General features: G+C 40.7%; 1 protein-coding gene across 1 annotated transcript in view; it reads left to right on the forward strand.

Moving 5' to 3' along the window:
- Positions 1-515: 515 nt before the first annotated feature.
- HPGDS (hematopoietic prostaglandin D synthase) overlaps positions 516-15643 on the forward strand; it is a 31136-nt gene continuing 16008 nt past the window's right edge. Inside the window, exons 1-2 of the mRNA XM_086464481.1 lie at positions 516-541; positions 13553-13694. Of these exons, the coding sequence (XP_086320607.1) occupies positions 13562-13694 (133 nt within the window). The 5' untranslated portion in view covers positions 516-541; positions 13553-13561. The remainder of the gene's footprint in view (positions 542-13552; positions 13695-15643) is intronic.

Genomic DNA, 15643 nt, shown 5'->3' on the forward strand with positions numbered 1-15643 from the left:
TGTTTTTATTTCTGATCCCTCTGTTTTAATGAGATTGCAGATATCTAAGGCGTATAATTAGATCTGATACTATAAGTCTTCATATTATTTAGAAATAATCTAGGATAGATGTTTCCTGGCTTGCTCCACACTTTTCACATTAAAAAAAACCAACCCACTCATCATCTGACTCAGCTCCCCAGTGTTTATTTTTTTTATTATCATCTTTTTTTTAAAATGGCACTTTAAAGTATATCTTGCCCTTGAATGGGAGCTAAAGAACTCCACTACCCAATTTGCTGCACTAGTCAAGAAGTCACAAAGCTTGCTTGTTATCTGAGGGAGTGATGCATTTACTTTCTGTGTGTCTGTGTGAGACAGGGGAGGGAGGGAGGGAGGGGGAGAGAGAGAGAGAGAGAGAGAAAGTCAGTCATGATGGCATACTTGTCACGGGGAGTGGTTTGCATATTAAGAAACAGTATATATAAGCCTTTTCCACCAAGGTCAGCACTCGGCGGGGACTCTGTGCACTGAGGAAGGGACCACGTATCACTGCACCAGAGTGAGTTCTGTTTCAGCTTTGCTTACTCCCACAGTCTGGCTCCTCTCTTTCCCCTTTCTTCTAATTCTATTCTGCCCTCCCTAGGGCTACTGTTACACCAGCTGCATGGGGGTTAGTCCTGTCAATTTATGCTACATGTACAGCGAATACTGAGTATTTAATTTTTAAAGTTTTGTTAGGTTTATTCAACATGAATCTCTGAGTAGTGCTACTGGCATAGTGAGGGGTAACAATGAGCTCTACACAACAGCTGCAAGTGTAATTCAAGTACCCCATCTATATACCTTCTTTTCTACTTTCAGGCATCTTTAAACTGCCTGCTGTACCCAATACATCTGCACAATCACACACACTGCTACAATCAGACTTCAGAAATTACAAACTACTTTTCTAGAGGCAAAAAGGCAGACCACCAGCCTGTTGTTACACCAAGCCCCTGTTTCTGACCAGTGCCTGATGCTATCAGTACTGAGCTACTTTGACAATCAGGGTATGTGCCAGAAAGACACTTTCCAAAGAAAAGACAACCTCATCAGCATAGTAGCAAAAAGTTGGTGTGGAAAAGCTCCTGGCATCCTCCAGGGAGTTTTCATTAAGTGAAAAACCATTTCAAAGCAATATTCTATTACATGTGCAGGCTGACTTATATACATTCAGTTACATAATCAAGTCAAATCTAGGCTAATGTCAGAGGAATTAGATGAATATTAAGCAGCACCAGTCAATTCCTCCAGGTCATTTTTGTGCACTGTTCTGTCCATTTTCCAGATTCCTGTCTTCTGGTTCACCAATGGATTAACATACTCTCATCCTAATTCCCACTATTATTCTATAGAGGAAAACCTCCTGCATCTGCTTCTGCTCACTCCATTTTTCTCCTTATCAAAACTCGCAGGGCTTTTTTTGCTGTTGATATACGTTTTTTACTTAAAAATGATACTCTGAATAACTGTCTAGGATTTTTTGCTCTTTAAATTCTAACTGCTGTCATTTGCCTGTGTGCATAATCCTCCTGCACACATTTCCCCTTTATTCACTGCTCATTTCAAACTATCCAAGAAACAAATCGTAGCTATAAAGTATTTTTCCTGAACTTCTCTGCTCCTTAGAACTGTTTGTAAACACTAGTACTTTCATACTCAAAAGTTGCAACTTTTGTAAAGCAAACGAGAAAAAAAAATTAGACACAGAGGTCTTTTGTAAGTTTACTTTTGTTTATTCTTTTGTTTTCTTTAATCCAAAATAGAATCCACCTCTCTCTAAAAATGCATACATAATATAAAATACTTCCTGCAGATGCACACACACTCAGATGCACAATCAAACCTATTTGGACAGAAATAAGACTGAAACACGCGAAATTTTAAACTGAAAATATACACGAAGTAATTCTTAGTGTTCTGGGTTTGTGCACCCGCAAGCATATTAGCCAGTCGTCTTCAGTGCAGCACATTCCTGTGCCACTGATAAACATACTCTGCTGCTCTAAGGGGTTGCTTTTAAGATTTCTAGTTGCTGTCTGCCACACAACCTTCTAAGTGGTTAGAAAGCAGAAGTAATTGAAGACAGACCTCACTTTCAAAATACCTTTGATCAAAATCTCACTGGCAAATTACACTGCCTAGGCGCCACTGACACATTGCTGGTGTTGAATTAGCAAGTGGCATGCCATGCCACTAAAAGCTCTGCTTATTCACATCACCTGAAGACTTATATACGCTGCAAATCTCAAACAGGTGGATTTTTCACCCTTTTTCCAGTTAGTCCGAGGACAGGGTGAGGGGAGAAAGAAGGGAAAAAAATAAAAAATCTGCCAAATCCCACATATACATTTTAAAGTGCCCTCATTTTGAAGAACCTCACTGATCTCAAGTCAATCTCTTAAAACTCCCACAAAATAAGCTACAACAATGAACTGAAAAAAACTAAACGCTTAATTTTGCACCTCTCTAGAAATAACTAAAAACATTGCTGGAATGACTCTGTAAAGCATGAGCATGAAACGGGATAGGAGAGAAAACAAGGACATTCAGCAACACCAGACAGACGCATCTATGCTTTGGATTTGGGTAGCAGATGGCAAAAGGAAAAAGAGAAGAAAGAAAGGTATACAGGAAGGATAGTTTGAACTGTCTCACAATCTTTCTTTAGTTGATGTTTGACACAGGAAAGAATAAACATGTAACACCATTCTCTGTAACAGGGTACTCTGGGGCAGAGCAGGGAACCCACAGCAACGGGCACTGCACCAGAGGCAGACCCTGCTTGGTGTTTCCACAAACAAAGGCAAAATCAGCTGTAAACTGCTGCTCAAAAAGTACTTTCTTATGTGTAGAGATATCCAGGTTAGAGTTTTACATACCAAGCAGTTTGTGACCATAACTCACAGCATCTTGGACATTTACCACCTATGGCCAAACGTAGGTGGTCCCCAGGCTTCTGGCCAGGTGTTGCTCCTCTCAAGAATACTGTCAATGTCCGAAGAGTGCTTTCGTGAGGTCCTGGGTTTCCTTGGGCTCACTCTGACTGGGAAAACAGTTCAAACATATCTGAAAATACACGAGACCTGTGCCCCAGCCCACTGTGCTGGTGCCTCCTGGGCACAGTGGTATGCGCCAGGCACCCCAAGGCAGAGCAGGAGGACACCAGGAATTCACGACCAGGAGACCTGGTGGGTAGTGCTGGAGAACTCTGTGAAGTGACTAAAACCTTGCCCAGTCTCACCTGTGCTGGCTACAGGGAACATACATTGTCCTGAAAAACCTACCTAATTCTTTCATGCCTGTAATTCTGTTTATTTTTGGCAAGTTGTACAGTGGATTCACAACACACAACGGTTCAAGGGCAAAGTAGTTTAGACTAGCAAGGCAAGGACTTGGCGTTTGCACTCCTCCTTGTACATATACACACATATACACGTGGCTGGGACAGGAAAAAATCTCACTTTTTCACGTTAAAGGAAAGATGCTCAGTGGCCAAGACAGTTGTTATACAAATTACTGTGCTGGACAAGCTTGAGAGTTCAGGAAATGGACATGAAGTCATCCTGGCAAAACCAGCAATTGCACTTAACACACAGCAATGTGACTCGCAACAGCGCTCTTTGCTTTGTACGGATATTGTGAGGGGGTGCTGATTTATCTGAAGACTACAGAGACAGATGCAAGGCATGACTTTTACAGGAATGACTGGAGCTGGCAAGAATCAAGATTATTTAGGCTTTTGTTCTACCAAAAAATGCTTCAGGGAATTCTTAAAACATCTGATGAAGAAATAAAAGGCTTAAGTAGCCTCTCTTGAGAAAGTATCCTAACCACTCCTTAGTCTGCATCTTTCCCAAGATCTCTCCTCTTGCTATTTTATTTATCAGTATTTCACAGTCTCAGGTGTGCAATTTCTTCATTTGAAGTTCATTACAGCTTGAGAGGCTGGACAAAACAATTTTAAAATTTATTTACATAAAACTGGGGCCAAGCAGCTGCAAATCAAAAGACTGACGATCAGACAGAAAGAAAAATCATCACAGATGCTCATGCCCTAAACTGAAGACCCTGGCATGTGATGCAGAAGGAGCAGCACGCTGCTGAGGCAGCCCAGCAAAGCCTTGTCCATCACCGCCTCTCTGCCTCCTTGTACCTGCTGACATGTAAGCACTCCTTCATTCATTGCACTTGAATGAGGTGAACTTCAAATATCTGCATTCTTACTGTTTTGACTGCAGTTGCCTGAGGGGCAGTCACATGAAGAGCAGCAGGTACGCAGTCAGCTTGGAGAAACCCAGCCGACCTTGGTGTTCTCCTTCAACACTCTTGACAGTGACCACCGGTCACTGTCCAGTCACACTAGACTCTCACCTTCAGAAAAACCTCTCAGAATAAGTATTTTTTGAATCCTCTACTTTCACTGAGATGTGTTTTTATCCTGTGTTCTCGAAGGATTTTTCTAGAGCTACGATTTCCCACATCAGCAAACAAGCCTGGAGCTTCTTTGGACAGCTAATTGCTTTAAGGTCTCCCACAGCCTCTTTTTTAAACCCATGTATTGACAGATCTGGCTTTTCTGCTCACGCAGCAGAGCTTTACTCATCAAGTCACTTAACCTACTCATATCACTAGTACTCCTCAGTAATGCCACAGTAGTGCCTTACAAACTCTCCTCGTGGTAGGAGGCTAATTTCCACCACAGGTTGCAAATAACCAGCACACTGGGTCAAGACATGCAAAATCCCACCAAAACACTGTATGTGCTTTAAGCTGTGCATATATATCTAATCTTGAAAATTATGCTAAGAAGTGTCAGGCCACAACTCTTACATTTGGGATCTTTTATTTCAAAACTCAATCCTACATCAAATTGCATAAACATTTACTTCAAATGATTTGTGTATTAAACAGAAAAGAGTGTGCAGATTTTTTTCTCTGTTCTCTTCGAGGTCCAGATTGCTATCTGGCGTAGAAAGAGAAGGGATCAAATTAAAATGTTTATTTTCTATAACTGGGGTGGAGTTGGAACACGGACCATTGCTTTTCAGAAAGAGAGTTTATGTCAGACTGAGAACTGACAGGAATTAGATAGAATTAAAGCTTTTCATTTTATTCTCTGTCAAAACACACTGCTGTGGAAATCTTTCATTGGAATATTTGCTGTCTTCCATTAATCTGCCAGTGTTTTCCAATCTTTCTCCCCCAAAAGGGGGACAGAAATTGTCTTATTTTAATTGCTAAAAAAGAATTAATAAAAATATCTTTTGACAGGAAAAAATCCACAAACCAGCAACTCATTACTGTTTTTAGTTTTCAAAGGCTGAAAATATCTCTTAAGCCTCTAATACTTTTGACTCCATGTTAAATGCAGAAGTTTATGTTTGAGAACAGGAAAATGAGTATTTTTCCTTTTTGTTGTGCAATAAGGACCATCCTGATTCTTCAATTCTCTGTTTCCTAACAAAAATCTCAAAGTCATTAGCTTCCCCATGCACAGTGTGCCTCATGTAAGATACCTAACCGAACCTCTCATTTTTTTCCAGGGAAAGGCAAAAGTTAATTGTCTTAGTGTTACTTACATCTGGATAAACAGCTTGGATTAAGCCAGTGCCTTTGCCAGGCAGAGCTGCCAACCTTCCTCACAAGCAAGGAATCAGAAGGGGACCAACATCCACCCCATGGCTAGTTCTTGCTGGCATGGATGGATTTCTCGTTATCAAACACTTTTCTCTCCAAAAGGGGCCAATACATCACTATTTCCATCTGTAATTTCAGCAGTGAATTTAGACATAAAATATAAATGCAGAGAGTCTTTAGAGAGAATAATTTTTCATCAGAGGAAAAATTTAGGACATTTCTGCAACAATCGATTTGATCAGTAACCAGAAGCAGAGGTGCACAGTGCCTTGCAGACAGGGTAAGGCTGCTTTCCAGCTGGCTCCTACTCTTTCAGCATTGCTTAAGCAGGAGAAGGTAACCAAGCATACCTTTCCTCAAACCTTTCTGATCATTATGTAAGCTTGGTTAAATAAAAAGGAAGAGGTACTGGAGGGACATTTTCTCTTTCCCACCTTGCCAAAACCGCAAAGTGCATTTTATAAAGTTATAGCTGAGGAAGCTTTTCTTTCCATTCCTTCTACAATAACTGTTTAAGTCTTGTCTCTCTGGTTCCTTTGTCTGAAAACTAAAAATTTAAGAAATAAAGGCAGAAAGACTCACTTGGACAGGGAAACATTTTTTAAAATTGAGAAAGGAGAAAGCTGCTTTAATACTCGTCTCTCCAATTAAAGGGATGAGGAATGCACATATCTGAGAAGGGCAATAAGCAAGACAAGCAAAACTGAACTTAATATTCCTAATGATTCACAGGTGAGATAAGGTGGAGTAAGTCTCTTTCCTGGTTAAAAATCTCTCTTTGTACTCCATAAAATAACACTAGCCTCCTCAGCCCCTAAGGATCAGAACCAAAAATCCATGCTTCATGCTTGGGTACGTCACTCCTGAGATAAAAGCCAAAGGAAAAACCATCCTCTAATGTGTAAAGACTCTTCTATCTGTATATACAAAGAAAAAAAAAAAAAAACCACAACACAGAACCAGCCAGTTTCTCTCCTTTCCCTTTCTAAATTGAGTCTCCTAATTGACATTAGCACTATTGTGCCCTCTGATTGGGAGTAAGGAAGAGAAGGAATGGTATTCCCTCTGAAATCCCAGTGTTACTATTAACAGAAAATGTTCAGCTGATACTGGTTATAAGAACTTCAAGCTATATACATGGCATGGTACTTCTAGGACGTCACAGAAATACTGTGACACACATATATGAATTGGCTGAAATTGCAGTGACCCCTCCACCCCAGTAAGATACCCAAATCAGGCTGTTGGGTATGCTTCTATTTCAAAACTACCTATCTAACTTGCAGGCCAACTTTGTAGAAACACCTTGTAAAGAAATAGCAACTGCTTGAAAAGCAACAACAAGAACAAAAAGAAAGAAAAATGTCCACCAAGCTTTTCACTTTTGGCTAGATTATTACTTAGAGATGGCATGAACTCTGTTTCACACTTCATAAAGCAAGATGCTTCTTGGCATAAAGACACCTGTAGGCTTATGTGAGTGGAAGCTGATTTGTTGTTATACTTTCGTGTTATAAAATCATAGCAATGGAATATAAAACATCAGTTTGAGCAACACAAACACTCTGAACTGATATAACAGCATAATCTTGTAATAGAATAAACAGAGCTGTCCATTGGCTGAATCATCACTCACTAGTCCTCAGAGGAACATTTTCACAGAATCACAGAATGGTTTGTGTTGGAAGGAACCTTAAAGAACATCTAGTTCCAACCCCCCTGCCATGGCCAGGGACACCTTCCACTAGACCAGGTTGCTCAAAGCCCCATCCAGCCTGGCCTTGAACACTGCCAGGGAGGGGGCAGCCACAGCTTCTCTGGGCAACCTGTTCCAGTGCCTCACCACCCTCACAGTAAAGAATTTCTTCCTAATACCTATCTAAATCTACCCTCTGTCAGTTTGAAACTGTGACCCCACGTCCTATCACTACCCTCCCTGATCAAGAGTCCCTCCCCACCTTTCCTGCAGGCCCCCTTTAAGTACTGCAAGGACGCTATAAGGTCTCCCTGGAGCCTTCTCTTCTCCAGGCTGAACAACCGCCACTCTCTCAGCCTGTCCTCATAGGGGAGGTGCTCCAGCCCCTGATCATCTTCATGGCCTTCTCTGGACCCACTTGAGCAGGTCCATGTCTTTTCTTACACTGTGGGCTCCAGAGCTGAATGCAGCACTGCAGGTGGGGGCTCACCAGAGCAGAGTAGAGGGGGAGAATCACCTCCCTCGACCTGCTGGCCACAATTCTTTGGATGCAGCCCAGAATACAGTTGGCCTTCTGGGCTGTGAGCGCGCATTGCTGGGTCATGTCCAGCTTTTCATCCACCAGCACCCCCAAGTACTTCTTGGCAGGGCTGCTCTCAATCCACTCATTGCCCATCCTGTACCTGTGCTTGGGATTGCCCAACCCAGGTGCAGGATTTTGCACTTGGCCTTGTTGAACTTCGTGATGTTTGCATGGGTCCACCTCTCCAGCCTGTCAAGGTCCCTCCTTCCATCTAGCGTGTCGACCACACCACACAGCTTGGTGTCATCAGAAAACTTGCTGAGGGTGCACTCAATCCCACTGTCCACTGTCACAGAGATGTTAAAAAGCATCGGTCCCAATATCAGCCCCTGAGGAACACCACTCATCACTGGTCTCCACTTGGACATCAAGCCATTGATTCTTTGAGTGTGACCATCCAGCCAATTCCTTATCCACCGAGTGGCCCATCCATCAAATTCACATCTCTCCAATTTAAAGACACGGCTGTCATGTGGGACAGTGTCAAATGCTTTGCACAAGCCCAGGTAGATGATGTTGGTTGCTCTTCCCTTATCCACCAATGCTGTAACCCCATCATAGAAGGCAACCAAATTTATCAGGCATGATTTGCCCTTAGTGAAGCCATGTTGGCTGTCACCAATCACCTCCTTATTTTCCATGTGCCCTAGCATAGTTTCCAGGAGGATCTGCTCCACAATCTTGCTGAGCACAGAGGTGAGACTGACTTCTTGTCAGACATGGCAGCACCTTCCCTTCTCATGCCCTTCAGCAAGCACTGGCTTTCCTCCAGGAGATCTTGAGTTCTGGTCTGCTCTCCTGGTGGCTGATCACAGGCCCCAATTTCACAGATGCTGCTGTAAGTTGTATTAGCACAGGGAAATCAGACAGAGCTCCCTCAAGGACTATGTCTTGGTCCAGGTACAATTCAAGCAAGGATGATGACATCAGACAGCTGAGGCCTCCAGCTTTCCCTTTTTGGCAGGTCCACAGCCAGGGCAGCATTGTGTCAGGGGCTAGCTGCAGTACTTTCAGTAAGTGTCTCCTAAATTAATGAAGAACCCTCATGTTAAATAAATATACATACAGTGCCAATGCATCATCTCTTCCACACAGACAGTTCAAATCCCAGATTTTTAGAAATACCCAGATGAACCTTAACCCAACCCTACCAGTCTTGCTTGCTAGAGGGAACAGTTGGGGTTTTTTAAATCCTCTAACAATGATGAAACCTTAAGGCAAGAAAACAATTTCTCACAGCACAAAGTACAATTAAAGTGGACTTATCCATGAGGTCCTTTGGATGGATGTGGACAAATAGTTCAACTTAGCTGGCTTCTCCCCTCTGCCTGCAGCTCAGGGAAAAGCTTTCTGTTGCCTGTCACCTCTAATATTAATAAGCTTACCCAAGAAAATGAAAGAGTGCTGCCTTTTGTTTTCACCTCTTTTTTTTTTTTTCTGAATTCACGTATTAAGTATCTGCATCCAGGTTTTGGTGTCTGTTACTAGCCTGAGGAGTATTTCCTTTTATTACTTTAAGGGCTGGATTTTCTAAAACAGAGATGAAACACTGTTCCTCTACGAATTCCAGCAGAGTTCTGGTGTTTACTTTCATGGGGCAAAGGCTCAGGCTGGGCATGCATGGCTACGCACCGGCCGGAAGAGGCAGCCTGCTCAGAGGTTGCACTGGGCATGCACCCAAACCCCACCTTGAGCAGGCAAAATGCAGGTGGTGCACTTGTGATTTACTTTAAAACAGAGCGAGGACACATACGCTGTTGTCCAGTAAAAGCAAAAGTATTACCTTGCAAACACCAGCGCTGTTTACTTCTGCATCCTCCTGGTACGTTCATACAGTTTCCGGTCTGCCTGTGCTTTTTCTTTTCTGTACTAGAGTTATCTGAAATCCAGCATTTTAGTTCTCAGAGAATGATGCCGATTCCTTCCTGGGCTCTGTTTTTCACTCTAATCTTGCTTGAAATTTTCAAATTGATTGCTCAACCCTGCTTCAACTGGAATAAAAGCATTCCAAATTCATCAGCTAATACAGTATCTCCATAAAAACATGAATAGTCTTAAATTATTTGAAATCTAGCCTAAGATGTCTGAGATACTTGCAACTTCAACCTGAATTTTGACTCACAAGTAACTTGGAGGGTGTAATTTTTACACCTCTTCTCAGACTTTCTGTTTGATTTTGTCACTGACTGCCTCCAAAACTTGAATTTAATCATGAGATCCACTAATCCTTTGTTTAAAGGTATGTTAAAGCCAGTTAAGATGGCTTTAAGAAAGCCAGAGAGGAAAGCTGGAAAATCACCTAAGTGGATCAGCAACTTTAAAGTATTAAAGCTAATTTAATAGTAAATTTAGACTAGCTGAGTTCACTGCTTTGAAACTTGCACGTGATAAAACAGGAGCTGAAGTTTCCTCAGGTGCTGACCATCAATGTAGGGCAAGGCAGGTGTATAGGTGGAATCCAGACATGTATTCATGTCTTTAGAAATTGAAAAAAACCACTGCTTACATGGCACATTTATTGGTGGAAGGTAAAGCAGCCCCCTCTTGCATTTATACACACTTGACTTTGCAATGAATTCACCCCAACAGATTTAATAACACTAAGCAGGTGGCTAAATGTTTGCAAGCCTAGGCACTAAGATTCTCCCCGAGTCAATGTCTTCCAGTGCTTTTAAGCCATGACTAAACCCCAAAAAAGAAAGAGAATTAAAAATATTTTTAAAGATGTCCCTATGCCCCCGATAAAAACAAAAGCAGAAAACTCAAAGACCAAAAATAGACCTTTTCCCCCTAGAAGTGACATTTTTCAAACATTTAATCACTTTGGGCATTTTTTAAATGGTTTTAATTTGTGCCTCATGTTCTGATCCTTTACAAAACACACTGGAAGAATGGGGCAAAGGAGGATAAGGACAGTTACCAACAACTTAATTTGTATGTTTGGCAAAAGCTATTCTGAACACAACCAACTCTTTCCTTTAGAAACCTATGTGGAATTGTTTAGGAAGAGCTACTCCTGACATTTCACAATGAATACAAATAAAAAATAAAACTGACAAACATTTACAAAAACATGCTTACTATAAGAGCTATAGAGGCCTTTAAAATGTCGAATGTTTTTGGTAAACTCCTTGTAAGGTTGGGTTTTTGTTCACAGATGAAATTCATAAGCTTAAATGTGTATTAGCACAGCAAATATTTGATTACTCCTTACTATGTATTCATTAGAATTTTGTTTAGCTTTGCTTTAGACATTTCAAACAATAGTTTCCACTGCTTCCTTGACAGACCAAAATATTCCAGTCTACTACAACAGCCAGAAAGACTTCCTGATTTTCAGCCAAAATTCCCTTTTCTTTACATCATCTCACTATTCCTGATTACACATGTCTTTGTATATAAAGTTCTCCCACAGTAAGAATCAGACTCTTTCAGAACACTCGCCACCAGAAACGTTATGGTTCACTTATCTCCAATCCACTCTACATACAGCTGCCTACTGCCTTCTTCATCACTCTACCTTAAATTCTTCTATTCTTGTGCTTTTAAATGCCCTCCAGCTGTCAACAACTTTCCTCTAACACAGGGCTAAGTGGGCTAGAGGTAGCCGAGAAACTGAGCCATGCGTGAGCCATGTACTAAGTCCAGAGCATTGGAACTTCTATTGCTGTTTATGGAAAAAATCTCTGCGGACTAAAGAAGGGAAGCGGACACTGTGGGTTTTGCATGTTAAAGGTTGTGTCCTCTCCAAATGCAGATTGAATCAGTAGTATTCACTCGCCTCAAAAAAAAATTGAAAGAATGAAGTGATTTTTTTTTCCCCCTTTTACTCCCAGATCACTAAGTCATGTCTCATCTGAGCCTCAGATAACACATGCTCTTTTAAAAATGTCATTCCTCACTCTCAAATGACCACCCAAAATCAGAAGCAGGGACAAATGGGGAAATAAAAAAAGCTACAATCTCATCCTCTCTTCTTACCTTAACTTTGTAGACATATAATCCATATTTATGCTGCATAAATAGACAGCAAAGTATAATAATATATAGTGTTATATAAGCACAATAAATCCTAATAAGTAATAAATCTTGGCACAAAATTTGAAAATAGAGGAGTAAAATTTTGCCACTTACCTAAAACTTGCTTGAAAAATTGGAATTGTCAAAATTTTTCTCTTTCGAGAAAGAAAGAGTTACACTTGTAATCTGTGAGCTGCCTTTGCCAAGCAGCAGATAAACGTATTTGCTGGTAATTAACACATCTAGAAAACTAATCACATCCTAATGTAACTCATTTTGCCTGCAGCTTCCATGTTTTATACAGTGCAAATGAACACACTTGCTTCACTAAAAAAAAAAAATAATTGTAGTTATGTCTTTGTTTTGAAGCACTTGTAGATACCTCCATGAGTAACTCTGTCTCTGCTCCTGCTTCTCTGCTGGGCCATCAACTGTGAAAAATCTCCATTTACTAATAATCTCTTCTGGCCCTGCTGTGTGCCATAGGGGAGCAGGTAACTTTCACCACAAATTAAGCAGCCTCCAGTGTGTTCATTTGCTGTGAATTTTTTTTTTTTTTTTTTTTTTTTTCGCTTTTGCTGCTCTGAGGATAGAAAATAGATGTCTTGTCTTTTGAGGAGTAAGTGGCAAAGGCAGTTTGCTCTTTTCAGTGTGAGTCAAGTGCAAGAGCTTCCAGTTTCTGAACAAAGAGCCTCTCCCTCTAAAGTGAAAGCTGATGATACATCTACCCTCAAGCATATATTTTCAAAGACAAGATGACTAAACAGGGGGTTGTTTCTATTGTAAGGTTATGTAGTAGCACCTACTCATTAAAAACAGAGTTCACTTTCTTTCCTAGTGCAGGATCTCAGTTGCAGACTTTATTAATAACACCCTGAATCTGATGGATATGAAAGAATGGTAAATGACACACAAGGTCTACTTTAAGGCCAAAATGAGAAAGGGGTTTGCTTTGGGTGAGGAGGTGGATGATTGTTTTAGTTTCCTTTAGACAGTACATTTAAGTCTCAGCTGAGCTCATAGATCTCTCTTATTAAGGTGTTAAGTGTGCAGAGTTTAAAAGCTCACTTTTGGTTTAAAGTGGCCTTAGCTGTTCACCTTTCCTGCACCATCCTTGTACAATGATTTGATCTTGGATGAAGGTCTCCATAAGCTGTAGAGGCTGAGCAGGGCAGGCTTGAACAAAATTGCTGTTCAGGACAGCAACTATCTTCTGTTACAGTATATGATTTTAGATTTGCACTCTGAAAAACTCTTCATAAATATGGTCTGAGTTTGGAGTCACAAGAAAAGTAAAAGAAAGCTGGAAGTTCTTAATATGTCTGAAAAAAATCAAGACATCTTTCTGGAGATACACAAGGAGGAACTGCAGGTTTAACTGTCACCGCCCATGACTGAATATTGTGGCTGAGAAATGCAGAACAAAGAAGTATGACTAATGCAATGGTTGCAAAGAACAACGCATCATGGTTTAGCGTAATATGTCCTTTGCATTGTACAAGCATGCATTTCAAAAACAAGCATATGGTGCGCTTTTGTAAAAAGGAGTTGGGCTGCTCATATCTAAAGCAACATGGTGTCTTCCCTTTCAGGGATCCAGCATGCCACAGTACAAGCTGACATACTTCAATCTGCGAGGACGAGCAGAAATCAGCCGCTACCTGTTTGCCTATTCAGGCAAGAAGTACGAAGACCACAGGATAGAAGCAGCAGACTGGCCCAAAATCAAACCAAGTAAGTAGCAACAGATCCTATATCTGGAGCTCCACTAGAAATGCTGTCGAAAAGCAAAGCAATGGAAGAGGTACCTATATGTTTCATGAGCAGAAATATATTTAATTACTCGCTTTAGTTAAGCTTATGGGAATTTTATTGTCTAGACAGCCAAAATGTCGTAGCTGATGCTCTCGCAGAAGTCCAGATCCAAATTGTCAGACAACTTAAAATGACTTACCTGCTGTCATCCAGCTGGGCTTTTACTCCTCATCATTTCAGTTCAGCTCTTGTCTGTCTAAAGCTAACCAAGTGCATGCTAATCATCTCAGCTTCTTTGGAGGATTTGGTCTAAAAAGACCACACTGCAGCCTTCACCCTGGTTTTAGAAAGCCAAATTGGAAATAAGTGTCACAAAGGACACAGCTTTGCAACCAGAAAGGTCTTCAGAGAGGGAAGGTGATGAGAGAAAACAGAAGAAATCAGTTGATAGAGTAAAGAGAAAACAAAAGGATTGTAAGAGGTGTTAGAATATCATTGTTACTAAGAATAGTCCTTCTAAGAGTACTCTGCAGTCTTGATTTCATGTTTTTTTAGTTAAAATTAACTTCTTTCCAGATATTAAATCTATTTGATATTTCTGTTCCTTAAATTAACCTTAGTTCAAGTGAAACAGAATGGGAGTTTGGATGCTGGGGACATGAAATCAGAGATATCTTTGTCTTCATTTCATGGATTTGGGCTATGTTTTGCAACACAGGCTATGGCACTTTCACACCAAATGAAGAATAATGCCTTTAATTTGGGGAAAATGCACAACTAATGCACAAAGTGATTTCCATTAATCAGGCAATGTTTCTTAGTAGGTTTGCACACCATTTAAAATAAGCCCAGCCAGCAAGCTACCAAACTCTCGTAGGGTGCAATTTAATTTGATCTTTCCCATAAAGTTTGCAGTGACCTGAATTACAAATACTCAAGAATCACTGCTCTCCAAGTGGCAGCTGAAGACCATCTGTGGTGCTCAAATCTAGAAAACATTGGCTAACAACCCACAGAGAGAAGTGTAAATGAAGCAATGGAAATGGAATATTTTCAGTTAGGGATGACTGACCGCAGAAACCTTTTCTTTGCAAGAGCTTAATCCTTGCAAGAGCTTAATCAACAATAATGATGATCATGTGGTATAGCTTATTTCTTTCCCACTGCAATTCTCAGGGAAGCGGGGTAAAAACTAAAGGTGAGACTGAGAATTCAGATGAACCGAGGCAAGCTCTGCATAGGCCTTTTTCATACTTAATTATGCACAGTCACACATACACACACCCATTTATATACTGAAACAAAGTTCAGAAACTATTAGAAAAATATAATTCTATGTAGAGTTTTGCATACCGATTTTTAAGTAAGACAAATTAAAAAGAAAAAGTCTAAGTAGTGACTTAAAGGCAAAAGCATTCATATCCTAGCACAAGATGTTCTAATGGCAGATCAATCAGACAAGGTAAAGGTGTTGCATCTCTCTATGAATATTGATGATGTCCCCAACATCTGAGCCAGCACAAGAAGCAATGCAGGAAAATCCTTCCTATGCTTTTCTTCAGTGCTCACATCATGAACCTCACAGTGCAGCTTTCTATGTACAGTACTTGTTCACTCCAGTGTATGCCCTGCTGCGACACCATTACCACCAAAAAACTGGGAGCAGAGGCACCCTAGAAATTCTAAGCCATACAGTTTTTAGCTGTATCTGCTGCATCAATGAATATTGGTCATTTACCATTGGATGCCTTTGTTTCTCTTTCTGTGATGTGAAAAGTTTGTAGCAGGTTTACCAAGGGTTAATTAAGATTTTTCATTTTCTCTGCATAATGGCCTTTCATAGCAGCCTCTACTATGACTGATCCCTAGATGAAATTCCAAAGAAGATAAGAAGTTTAGTAAAATGTGGGAGCTGCTGCACTCAGATT

Source organism: Leptosomus discolor, chromosome 4 (genome assembly GCF_034619465.1).
Source record: "Leptosomus discolor isolate bLepDis1 chromosome 4, bLepDis1.hap2, whole genome shotgun sequence".
NCBI classification, from domain to species: Eukaryota; Metazoa; Chordata; class Aves; order Leptosomiformes; family Leptosomidae; genus Leptosomus; species Leptosomus discolor.